Genomic DNA, 13,594 nt, shown 5'->3' on the forward strand with positions numbered 1-13,594 from the left:
ATAGGATCAAACCCATGATCAAACCTCGTAAAGTCAAGAAGCCTCTACAGAAAGAGAAGTCGCTGGAAGCCACGCCCACACCGCCATGACATTTTGGGTGGCGGAAGTTGCAACGGGAGCTCCATGAATAACATTGCGTCTATGAGCTTCGGCTGGGACAGCTCATGAACAAAAAATAATTCTGAACGATAGAGACCTTTGTTGTATAATCGCTCCAGGAATATAAAAGAAGACATATCACAGGTATTTTTACAATCACTTGCTTTTCGAGGTGCACGGTACATAATGTTATTGAGGCAGCTAAACAGCGGCGGCGGCCGTTTCTGTCTCGGATCGCGAGATTTGGATTCCAGACAGGGAATGGTGGAGAGTCTCGCGATACTATCTCGTTCAGAAACGTAAATTGTGCTCTTTAGATGCCTATATAATGTTATACAGTGTACTCACCGAAAAGCAACACAGCACAAAACAATGTGTGACATGTTTTCTTTTATATTCCTGAGCTGAGTGTTTTATAAAGGTCTCTATCGTTCAGAATATTTTTTTGTTCATGAGCTGTCCCAGCCGAAGCTCATAGACGCAAGGTTATTCACCGAACCTCCGGTGCCACTTCCGCCACCCAAAGTGTCATGGTGGATGGCCATGGAGCCCAAAATGACGTCAGTGTCCCTTCCTTCTTTGATATTCCTTGACTGAGACGAAAGATCTGACAAGAAAGATCTGCTGAGGGAGGTGTCTCCAGGCCTGCAGCCATACACTCTTGACTTCAGCTGCGTAGCGGTAGTTGTCAAACTCAGGAGTCAACGCCAGCGTGGAAGTTTGGAAAGCCGGTAAAGTTTGGAAAGAATCAGACGGTAAGAACATTTATAGATATTTATGATGTCGCATTATGTGTTTACTTGCCTGCTTGCTGAAACAACCAACGAATATAAGGGTTCCACACGACTTGAGGTTTGCATTGATGGAAATGTTTGTCAAATGCTAATCAGCTAAAAGACAGCTGTTATGTTACTGCTCACCAGCCACGCGAGACTACAACGGCTACTACTGTATTAAAAATGCCTAAGTAACAACATTATTTTCTTGAAAATGGCCTAAGTCACTTTTTTTTGTTATGGAATCACTGTCATGTTTATCTTTTTGTAAAAACATTGTGTTAACCCCTCAGGAAGCTATTTTGAAAATCTGCATTAAAAACTCTTACATACTTGCTAGAAAATGTGTTTTTTCTTATTATCCAAAAATCATAAAAAATGACTTAGGCATTTATCCTATGAGGCTAACGATATGCAAATAGTTTTCTCTCAACAGTAAACAAACCAACATAACGTTTAAGTCTATAGAGGGTGTCTGCACATTTCTAAAGTGACAATTTAAGGACTTTATATTGGCTCTAAAATGACAAATTAAACATTGACCAAATTGTCAAATATTAGTGGCAGAAATTGTGAAAATAGCCGATCTACATGCTCACAACGCCTCACAACTGTGAGCCTGTAGATCTGTTATTTTCACAATGGGGCTGTTAAGTATGACATCATTTTGTAGGCAGAGGAGAATTTCTGCCCCCAGTTTCTGTAAATGTTTTTACTATTTTTACTATTTAAATATTTTTCTTCTCTTTGTTGTTGAAAGGAAAGTGTTAGAATTATACTTTCGAGCGTTATTTTTGTCTCTGATCTGTTGAAATAGCGAGGGACAGAAAATGCTCTGGGGGCAGAGTTCTCCTCTGCCTACAAAATGATGTCACGGCTTAAAAGCCCCATTCCTGTGTGCCTCAACTCTTAGTGCACTAGATGCAGTATTTGAATTTGCTGGTTATTTAGACCTGGCATTAAAATAAAATGGGGTTTTAAGTGGTTAAAAGAATAATTGCAAATAATGTTTTTACACTAAACATGATTTTATGATTTGTCTATCCAGGTAATCGTGATTACCTGGCCCAGCATCATGTACCTGGGTTACTCCATGCACAAGATGGGCGATACTGGGGCGATCCCGATCAAAGGTAAGATGTACATTCTCAACTTGAGTAGAAGTGGCTTATTTCAGCAGAGATTCCACTGGTTTTACCACTGTAATCCTGGCATCACCATTTTTAGCACATTTTCTAAACATTAATGTAAAGCGTCACACAACGAGATTGCGATAAAGGTGAATGAAACAACTTGGTGGCATTATCCAGGTCTGGTGTCGGAACGGAAACAGATCACGCTTGATGGCCTGATGATGGTCTACGGGTCCCATCTGCTGTTTCGTGCAATCCTCGAGGTGGCCTTCCTCATTGGCCAGGGCATCCTCTATGGCTCCAAGGTGCATGACAAGTTCATCTGCACGCGCGACCCCTGCCCAGACACGGTCGACTGTTTCATCGCACGACCCACGGAGAAGAGCATCTTTCTCTGGATCATGTACACTGTCTCTTCCCTCTGCCTGCTCCTCACCCTCCTCGAGCTGTTTTACCTTTACAAAGGGAGACGTCGCGACCACCGCCTCCTCCAAGCCGCTAAGGAGCAGGAGGAGAATACTCAGCTATAAAGGTACAGCTAATATTATTAACTGATAATGTAAGTAGCCGATCTACAAGCTTCAAATGCATCGCAACGTACTGTGAGTGTGGATCTTTGAAAAAGCGGTTAATTATACAAAACAAAGGACATTAAAATGGTTATTAGAAAGTTAAATAATGGGTAATTAGATTTGAGTTAAAGCTTCAATCTGTAACTGATGTACTACCTCAGATTCAAACCTGGGTCTCCCACATTCTACCACTCGTACGGCAATTGCAGCTTCTCCTTGGGAGATGATGTGGCAATACTACTTATCAACCAGTAGGGAGACCACCTCTAACCAACTTGAATGAATAAAAGATGATATATAATTAAACTGCATTACAGCACAAGAATCAAAAACCTCAGTAAAAAGCAGCAGCAAAAGAGGTTATTACGGATTTGGAGTTTGTTACAGATGCAGTATGTGATGTATAAGAACTGAACAAGTGCCCAAGTAGTACAATTGCTACAATACATCTATTTTAGACTGAGCTCTCAAAAGCCCAAGAAAAACAAGCGCTTCAGCAAACATACCGGCCTTTGTTAATGGCACTTTTTTTCTTCCTGTCTTGCAGAAAGCAGATGGCCAAAAGGGGGGCAGGTAATATCACACCTGCCCCCCCCCCCCCCCTTTAGCACATACTGGACACATGGGAATCAACCAAGAGTGAGTCCCCTGAGGTGGGCCCCAGCAAGGTGAGCTGAGAGTTGGCTTGTAATGAGGCTTTAGCACATACTGGACACATGGGAATCAACCAAGATAAAAGATTGATATCTTAGAAAAAAGTGCTACATTTGTTAGTCCAACTCCTAATACCCGAGAGTGAGTTATCAGTGTGTTCCCTCACCAACTTTAATTATCATACTCTATGTTATATGTGAACATGAACTGTGTAATGAATAGGAACGTGTACCCAGTTTAGTTTTTATTTTTGTCTTTTGTTGTCTATGTATCGTGGTTCTTTTTTTGTCTTTATGTAGGTGACGTAAAAAAAAAAAAAAAAAAAAAAATATATATATATATATATATATATATATATATGTATATATGTATATATATATATGTATATATGTATGTGTATATATATATATATATATGTGAACAATGACAAATTATTATTTAAAGGATATGTTACATGCTGGCTGACTCAATAAAGTATTAAAAAAAATGAATACAGACCAAAAGGCCTTTGGTAATGGCACTTTTTTTCTTCCTGTCTTGCAGAAAGCAGATGGCCAAAAGGGGGGCAGGTAATATCACACCTGCCCCCCCCAGTGCTGCTGCCTGGTTATGCAGGTGCACTGCAACTAGGGCTCGTGGCCCTGGCTCCAGCCCCGGCTCAGTGATTGACAAGATGGCCAGGTTCAGGGCCCCTCCCCATCCTTGCATCTCTCACACACACACACACACACACACACACACACACACACACACACACACATAGATATATATAGATATATATAGATATATATAGATATATAGATATATAGGACCATGGCTGGCCATGGGACGCCTCCCCCGCGACGGGATCCGACTCAGTGGCGAACGGCGGCCTGGACGATGAGGTCCCCAGGCCGATGACCCCCGAACCCAGGCACGAGGCGGGGCCCTCGGGCAGGAATTATGCCCCTCCTCCCCCGGAGCCGGCCAGCCAACCAGAGAGGCATTACAGAGTCGCAGGTACAGCCAGCCCACCAGTCTTGTTTTATTCTACTTCTCCGTGATTATGAGATGTGATTGTCATCGCCCCCAAAAAGGCCTCGAAACCATGCAGGCAATTTACACGTTTACATCACGCTGAAGAATGCTCGGAGTGCTGGCATTTATTTGAAGTGGTGTGTCATCTAGCACCATGAGACTAGTCTAGTAGTACGGTGCCATGGCATTGGACCGACATCTCATTGTTCCTACATCCCATTAGTCAGAATCTGGTGATGTTAACCTCAAATATTATGCCTAAACCTAAACCTAACCTCAGTAAAAGTATGTCTAAACCTAACCCAAACCCTAACCTCAGTAAAACTATGCCTAAACCTAACCCTAACTAAATTAGGACTAATGAGATGTAGGACCAATGAGATTTCTGACTTATGGGCAGTCCCCTACGTACGTGGTAAGGTGGAAAAAATTGGGAAATGGAAAACAAAACAAACTGCAAGACTGCACCTCTAACGAGAGGCAAACTTGCGCCTTTATCAAGTCATCTTTTCTGTAAGTTTTCTTGTAAATCCTTTAACATAGGTGCTTAAAAAAAAATAAGAGAAAGAGAGGTAAAGACGGATGTCTTGCGGAAAGCAGATGGCCAACGGGCCCAAGTGGTGGGCGTGTTGGGGACCATGGCTGGCCAAGGCGACATCCTGCAGGTCCTTTTGGATGACGGTCGAGTGCTGACCGTCTGAAATCTCATGTCACGATTGTGACAAAAAAAAGTGCTAATGTATTGACTTTTTCCATCCTAGGACCTCTTCCTGAACCTGAGCCTGAACTGTCTCCAAATGCCGCCGACGACCTGTCACTGGCCCAGGCCAAGGAGAGAGCCCGCGAGAGGCGGGCCGCCAGGCGCTGTACACACCAGTGACATATTGTTTCACTAGAAGCTCGGACCTGTGGGATGAAGCCGTTGGCCATGGCCTGCCCCACACGCCCTATAATATAGTCGACGTTGAAGTCCAAGGCACAGAAATCCAGCTGGTGACCCCCTTCATTTAGAGAGCCCCCCTTCAGGGGCGTCAATTGGGTATGGCAGTGGTATGCAGCTGCCATACCCTGGGTCCAGGGGGGAGAATACAAGTTACTTTTAAATATAAATCCATGAATGTCTCTTTGTCTATCTGTGCTGGTTATTATGTTGTTAAATTACAGTAAAATAACTACAAATGCAAAATGTAACAAAATGGTCACTTTAACAAGGTATTATAATTATATTCTCCACACTTGTATTCTCCCCATCTTGACAAAATGGTAGCCTATATTCCCAGGTTCCGCAAGTCAGCTGCACAGGTGCAATGCATTATTGATAATCCTGCTGTTAAGTATGACATCATTTTGTAGGCAGAGGAGAATTTCTGCCCCCAGTTTGGGGGCAGAAATGTGAATCTTTTTACTATTTTTACTATTTACAAATGTTTCTTCTCTTTGTTGTTGAAAGGAAAGTGTTAGAATTATACTTTAGTCGTTTTTTAATAGTCGTTGTTTTTTGAAATAGCGAGGGACAGAAAATGCTCTGGGGGCAGATTCTCCTCTGCCTACAAAATGATGTCACGGCTTAAAAGCAGGATTGTGGCACGTTTACTAACATGCCAAGTTTAGCTGCACTTGAACAACTGTTCCAGGCTGCCATATCCAGCCCAAGAAACCGTAGAAACCTGGGTAAAAAACTATTGTGAAAATAGCCGATCTACATGCTCACTGAGCATGTAGATCTGCTATTTTCACAATAGAACCGTGTTCTACAAAATGTAATGCCTCTTTTCCATGAGGACTCCCATCTTTGCCATACCCTAGCTTTTGCTGAACTGACGCCACTGCCCCCCTTCACATGGGTCATCGTCCAAGGACAGCTTCCCTCAGCTTTCCTCCCACACTCGTATTTTTTTTGTTCAAATACATTTAATTTGTGTGGTTGAAAGAAATAAAAGTTCAAACCCTTGCAGTTCTTGTTCCATTGTCCTTCCTTTCTGGTTTTTCAAGAATGTGTGATTTCTGATTTTCTTTGTCATTTCACAATACAGAAACTTAACTAAGGTAAAACATGCATTGCTAACTTATACATTGACTATTGGGAAGACTATTCAGCTTCCCATGGGTGATGGTTTTTCCCATCCACTTGGACGTTTTGTTTTACAGTGTCTCGAGACAAAGTAGCTTTTACCAGGGAGTTGTAATTTCAGATTTTCTTTGTCATTTACAAAACAGAAAGTTGGCTAAGGTAAAACATGCATTGCCAACTTATACATTGACTAATTGGTAAGATTAATCAGCTTCCCATGGGTGATGGCTTGGCCCATCCACTTGGACGTTTTGTTTGTCTCGAGACAAAGTTGGAGAAGCTTTTCTTCTCCAATTAGATGGTAGATCTGCTATTAAAAAAAAAAAAAATAAAAAAAAAAATCACATTTCATTTATATTTTACCAATTGCTCGCAATCCCGTCCCTGTCACATAAATCTCCAGTAAGTGTGAGGGTGCTGGGGAGGTAAGTCTGCCCTCTGACAAAGTCATAAATAAGGCTAAGTGTTGGTCTGACTGTACCACTTTCTCTGTCTTGTCAATATGTAGACTGTAGACTGGTGTCTCTTTCTTGTCATGTAGACACCAGTGTCTTTTGTTTAGATTCTGAAATATTAACTCCCCCGAGTCCCCATCTTTAAACCAATTTTTGGTTTAAAGATTTTTTTTAATTTATTTTTTTGCTCAGCCCTTCTTTGATTGGAGCAGGGCTGAGCATGGATCAGATTGTAAATACCATCATCTATCATCTATTTCACTGCAGATTATAGGTTATAATCCCTAACCCTTAAATTCAACAATTTATTTCAGTGGACTAACATTATTTGAATGCCTTCCTGCCCTGGCATTTGGCCTTTGTTCCCTCAAAAAATGCCAACACCAAAGGCCAAGTGGCCTTGCCCCTAAAATGATGAAATTCCAGGCCTGGTGATGGTTCTCTTGTGCTGCTCAGCCACTATTAGCTCATCAATCTTCTTCTTAGCCAGGCTCAGGGCCTACAGGTGGGGTTAGGATATATACATATGAAATAACAGGAGGTCAGCTGATGTCCTGTTTCACATTCATAACCAGTACCACCACAATCTGTTGCTAAATGGTCTGCATGTATGCAGGCTGGAGTGCTTTTTACCTGGGAGCTTTCAGCAAGCACACTTAAACATTTTAGATTGCTTTATGATAATAATAGGATTACTACCTCTCTCTGTCTGTCTGTCTGTCTGTCTGTCTGTCTGTCTGTCTGCTCTGCTGTAGAATCGGTGTAAGCTACAGCCATATCATGCTGTAGAGACCCACATGTTTCCCTTTGTCTTTAACACCACAAACGCTACTTTCAAACTACTCTCTCTGCCCTGACACCATACACTCATAAAGGATGCGTGTACCAGACCAGTACATGTAATTTCCCATCTAGAGGAGGTGACCTCCATACTTTCCTTGTTTGTACACACACAGATCAGAAATCTTGCATCGTCATAATAATCAAATGCACGCATGCAGCTGTCATCATGGTGAATTGGCAAATCTACACATGGTGTAGCATGAATGAGGGGGAATAGAGAGAATGATGAGGGTGATAGTTGTTTTTCATTCTGACCAGCAGAGGGAAGTATTAACCACTTACTAAAATGCACTAAATTCATTTTAAGTGGTAGGCTTACAGAAACAGGTGTAGATAGATAGATAGATACCTTTATTATCCCAAGGGGGAAAATCTGTTGCCCAGAGGCAGCACAGCAGTATAAGGTTATTTACAAAGTTACAGAGAAGTATGAAAAAGATAAAAAGAAAAAAACAAGAACAGAGTACAGTAAGTACAGTAAGAGCAAGGTACAACAGGAAAGGGAACAAATAATAAATATACATAAAGTGTCTTAAAGCACGACTATCAAAAAATAATACAGTGCCCAAATCAAAGTGACCATAACAGTCAATGCTAGTTAGTGCAACAAGTATCTCTACATCATGTCAAACACAGGCAGAAATACTAAAAGAAAACTACTAACACAACCTAATAGTGCAGTGTCCAAAGGTCAGATCTTTTGAAATCATGAAGTCATTCATTTTTTTCATTTCCTACAGGGCTTCACAATTATGTCAATGTCCCAATAATTAGCAAAGGAACATGTTTAATTCTGCTCCATATAAGGGTCTTTCTCTTTTTATAAATAAAATCATGTCAAGAAAATTTTGTTTCCAGCTGCTACAGAGGCTGTTTAATATTTATCCAGAAAAACAAGGTAATTTTTAAATCGGATTTGAACCCATTTAGGCCTAGAAATGATTGAATGCTTTAACCAGTGAAAAATAGCAGATATACAAGCTCAAAGCGCGGCACCGAGTGCCGCGCTGCGACCTTGTAGATCTGCTATTTTTGAAAAAGTCGAAAATGTGTGGAAATCTTTGAATGTATGTATTTTCAAAGCGAACGTTTGTAACTCAAATTTTGCGTCTGGGTGGTCCCTGGCCAAATACATATCATTTTGGGGGTCCTTCACATGAAAAGGTTTGAGAACCACTGACATAGTAGTCTCTCAAGAACAGACTGAGCTCCAGTTAAGTGAAAAGGAGCTTTTCTTTGACGATGGCTGGCCAGATTGCGGACATAGAAACATGGGTTTTTCAAAAAATCTTAGAAGGATTCAAAAGACACTTATAGAATCGTGTCAAAATTCAAATTTTCACGATTTTTCAAAAATAGCAGATCTACAAGCTCGCAGCGCGGCACAGCATAAAATGATACACAAAATGTGTACCCGTTCTAAATGGGTTAATGATTTTTTCTAATCATACTTAGGCCTAAATGGGTTAAAAGAGTGGGCCCTGGAAATTTGTCAGCATGGCGCACACATACCATAGCTGGTTTATGCTCCCCAAGAGTGTGAGAGGAAGAACTCCATCAAATATATGGTACTGCTTGATTCTCCCTATGGCTCGCTCAACATGTATTCTCAACCTGGCAAATTTTTGAGTGGTGGTGACCTCCTCCTTGGTGAGTTGCCCCTTTTGTCTGAGAAACGCTGGCATAACAAGCCCCACATTAATAGGTGACAACAGATCATTTATGAGAAACCCCTTATCGGCCATTACCTCGTCTCCCGGTTCAAGCAGTGACAATATTCCAGACTGTCTAGTTATTTCCTTGTCAGAAATTGAGCCCTCATAAAGATTGCTGACAAATGTAATTTGTCCAGAGGGGCTCACTCCTATTAACCCCTTTAAGGTTGTTCTCCCCTTGTAGTTGGAATACATTTCAGAGTTTATTACTTTAGAGCTAGCCCTCTCTATGTAGATTTCCGTACAGTCCAAGATAACCCTTGTTCTAGGAAAGTTGTCTTTAAAGCACTCTGGCATTAGTTTATTTACAGCAGTTCTGTGGAGCCATACATTTAATGAACCAAACATAAAAAATAGGTAATTTGTCCAAGTTATTAAAACTCTACTAACTGTTGACTGAGACACATTGAAACGCTCTGCCAGTGATTCCTCAAATGCCCCTTCTTTTACACGGCAAAGGAAAAGAAAAAACTGGTCAATCAAGGACAAGCACTCTGTCCGAAAGCCCATCTGCATGTCCTGGTCCTGCTTCAGCTTATTAGCCTGGTTCCACCTCAGCATGCTCTGTGCAGTGGGCTCCAGGGACAAGAAAACTGCTTTTAACACGTCATAATCCTACAAAAGAAAGAAAGAAAAAGACACAGATGCAGTGATTCTTTACCACAGTATAAAGCCAAGTTCAAGTTTATCATACTTGTGATGCACTGAGGTTCTGAAATATTAGATCATTATTCCATGAGCATTATTTTACCCCAAACTCTGCATCTTTTTTGTTTATTGATTTGCACATCAGATATTAATATTTGCACATTATGTGCAAATATCTTTCTAAAGAGAGGGTATAAATGTTGTGCGGGTGAGGTAGGAAACCCTAAAAGGTCTTATAAGGTAACCTCACCGTTCCATTATATTACACAATGAGCAGTAAAATGTATTAACATTAAACAACAGAAACAACCTCTAGTTTTCTAATGCTTACCTGAAATCCAGTGTAGAAATTCAAGGATCATTCTGGAATCTTTGCAGACCAAAGCGCGAGGCCTTAAGCATAGTGTTCTCCTGGGTGAGGCGCTCAATCTCCTGCCGCGCTGCGTCCAGCTGCTCTTCTAACGGCAGAGGGGACTGAGCATAGTCATGGTCAGGATGGGCTGCAGGCTGAACATCCGTCTCTCCACTATAGGATACAAATCAGAAAACATGAACTCAAATGCAGTGACCATATCAGGTAAAAAGCAGACGTGAATATGCTATCTGAAAGTTCCTTACGCTGCTGGAATGAGATTCTCGTTCTCCTTGTCAGCCTCCTGTCTCTCATGTGTTGTCTCTCCCCCAGAAAGCTCCTCACTGTGTAAATAAACAAACCCCCATTAATGCTCACAGTATTTCAAACCGTTTCATTTTCAGATATTGGGCACATAACATAATAGGTGGCCCGGATGGCAAGGGTAGTGGTCCTGGCACCAAGGCACAAACATGGCTATTACTAATGTATTGATAGTAGGGGTGTAACGATATAGTAACTGTATCGAAATATCGTTTTTAACTTAAAAAATCGAAGTATATCGAAATGAAAACAGCTAAAATCGAATCGTATCATTTCATTTTGTATCGTATCGAATCGGCAGTGCAAAAAATCGATTGTATCGATACTACCTACTTGTTCATTGTATTTAGCATTTTTAAGAAGAAAAAATTAAAAGGAGGGGTTAAATTACTTTTCCTTTCCATATAGCTACACTGTTCTATCGATAAGTGTGTGTAATCTCTGGGTTCATGTCAAGGTGCAGGTTTGTCAATATACAATGTCCATGTATTTGGCAGATAATCACTGTGTTTACTTATTTATATCCATAATAATACATGTTTCCCTTAAAACCTGCACTATCCACACCTTTCACACAGATTTAATTTCTTTGCTAAATAGTTACTATATCGATTTTAAATCATTTAATCGAATCGTATTGTATCGCCATGAATGAACCAATATCGTCCATGTATCGTATCGTCAACCATGTATCGTGATATGTATCCAATCGCTATTAAAATGTAGGTCTATTGTTACACCCCTAATTGATAGCCTACTTATTAACATTCACTTACTCCAGTGGTTCTCCACCAGTGGTCCTTGAGGGGGTTCCAGATGGTCCCCAGCTAAATTATGGAGTTGGTAACCAAATGGACCCTAATATATGTTTAACTCTTGTGAGTATACACTCTCAAGAGTTAATTATTGTTAAGCGTCAGTATTAATTTACAAAAAGTCTACAGAATTTAGAGAACGTGGAAAACATTTTGTTACTACAGTATCTCTCCTATGGTACCAACATCAATTGTGAACATAATATTATCTAAAGACAACTAAATAGTTGTCTGAGAGACTAAATATAATCTAATGGTGGTCCGTGGCTCAAATGCCAAATAAATAATGGACCTTGAAATGAAAATAGTAGAAGACCACTGACTTACTCCACTCTTAGTACACGTTGACACATCTCCTGACACAGGTCTGTTTGGCCCATAGAAACAGCTGGTGAACAGAGATTCTCCTTGTTAGTCTCCTCTTGTCTCTCATCCTGAGTCTCTCCACAAGCACGCTCCTTACTGATAGATAGATCGACAAAAAAACACAACACATAAATACACAATGCATCAACTGAATACTACACAGGTAAAATATAATAGGCTACCACCAGTAGCCAGTCATAGTTAAAGAGGCATTAGACACACACACACACACAGAGGAGTATATAAACAAACCCAAAGAATGTGTATAAACAAACCCTAATCAATGCTCACACTTACAGTATTTAAACTTGCCTTTTTACTAATACCGGTATCTACCAAGATATTATTATAATATTCACTTACTAAACTCTGGTGATACTTCTCCTGACACGGGTGGGTTTTGTCCATGCAAACTGATTAGATGGGGAACACTGTCTGGAAGCAGGCGTGAGCCGCGTGTCTTCACAGCATCAAAACACTCGGGGCTGAAGTGCGTTGAACACACTTTTGTGTATGGTGTAATCTGTATGAACATTAAACAGAATAAAATAATATAACGTTACTGAATTAGCGTTTATAAAACTAAACCGATGAGGTCGTTTGACAGAGTGATGAACGATGGAAGCAAACATGCACAAAACAAACGTCCCTTTTTGCTCCAAAGTGTAATCTTTCCATCAAGAAGCTCTTCAGAATGTTTAAATACATGATGTGATATTTTACAGATGTGGCACCGTCTCCTTAGCGTGTTACCAGGACGACGACTGACGCTGTCTCGAGTTAATCTGTCCTCGAGATGTGAGCCGCGGCCAAGCTCTTAACATTATATTGAAATCTTGGTTGAATCTGGTCGATGTTACTTCTTAAATGATACATTCAAGTGTGTTGTTATTTCAGCTTGTTTACATGTGGAAGCCAGCTATGATCTAGGCTAGGATCAGGATGTAATGTTGACGTTAGACCAGTCTAACAGCTCCAGTGTCTAACAGGGGGGCTAACGCTAACAGGGGCAAATGCTAAGCAAAATCGTGTTTTACCTGGAAATTCGGTCCAATATCCCTCCGGATCTTCGCTATCCATTGCCTCCTCAGTTGGTCGTCAGTTGGAAAACGATGGAACGACAATAATTTGTCAGATTCCCGACGTTTATCTGACTTGCAGCCCGGCACACAGCAACAAGCCATTGCTGTTGTTGCAACTTTGCTACTCCAGGACGTGACGTAAATCCAATATGGCCGCGGTGTGAATGTGGCTTATTGTCACCTAGGCCCTAGTCTCGCGTAGCCAGACAACTATTCCACAATCTCTGAATGCTATATATGCCATATATAGCACATTTTCTAAACATTAATGTAAAGCGTCACACAACCAGATTGCGATAAAGGTGAATGAAACAACTTGGTGGCATTATCCAGGTCAGTTGTCGAATCGGCGTCAGATCAAGCATGATGGCCTGATGACGGCCTACGTGATCCAGCTGCTGTGGCGTGCAATCTTCGAGATGGCCTTCCTCATTGTCCAGGGCATCCTCTATGGCTCCAAGGTGCTGCCAAAGTACACCTGCAAGCTCAACCCCTGCCCAGGCACTGTCGACTGTCTCACGACCCACGGAGAAGACCATCTTCCTGTTGATCATGTACATTGTCTCTTCCCTCTGCCTGCTCCTCACCCTCATCGAGTTGATTTACCTGGGCGAGCGCGACCTCTGCCCAGACACGGTCGGGTGTTTCATCCCACGACCCATGGAGAAGACC

At 41.3% G+C, this 13,594-nt stretch overlaps 2 protein-coding genes across 2 annotated transcripts; one reads left to right on the forward strand and one right to left on the reverse strand.

Annotated features, from left to right (window-relative positions):
- Window positions 1–108: 108 nt before the first annotated feature.
- On the forward strand, window positions 109–3,505 carry LOC308280555 (gap junction gamma-1 protein-like). Its single transcript, XM_080720883.1, has 4 exons — window positions 109–854; window positions 1,924–2,008; window positions 2,186–2,540; window positions 3,128–3,505. Exons 2-3 carry the CDS (start codon window positions 1,951–1,953, stop codon window positions 2,536–2,538), a joined length of 411 nt encoding a protein of 136 aa, XP_080577009.1. The 5' UTR covers window positions 109–854; window positions 1,924–1,950; the 3' UTR covers window positions 2,539–2,540; window positions 3,128–3,505.
- A 6,104-nt stretch (window positions 3,506–9,609) lies between these two features.
- LOC308280559 (uncharacterized protein) lies at window positions 9,610–13,004 on the reverse strand. The gene is made up of 6 exons (XM_080720888.1): window positions 12,878–13,004; window positions 12,204–12,363; window positions 11,802–11,936; window positions 10,602–10,679; window positions 10,315–10,509; window positions 9,610–9,950 (listed from the first exon to the last, which is right to left on the reverse strand). The coding sequence occupies exons 3-5, from the start codon at window positions 11,852–11,854 to the stop codon at window positions 10,335–10,337; spliced, it is 306 nt and encodes a 101-aa protein (XP_080577014.1). The 5' UTR covers window positions 11,855–11,936; window positions 12,204–12,363; window positions 12,878–13,004; the 3' UTR covers window positions 9,610–9,950; window positions 10,315–10,334.
- Window positions 13,005–13,594: the final 590 nt, after the last annotated feature.

Source organism: Nannobrachium achirus, assembly GCF_963921795.1.
Source record: "Nannobrachium achirus genome assembly, chromosome: 24".
NCBI classification, from domain to species: Eukaryota; Metazoa; Chordata; class Actinopteri; order Myctophiformes; family Myctophidae; genus Nannobrachium; species Nannobrachium achirus.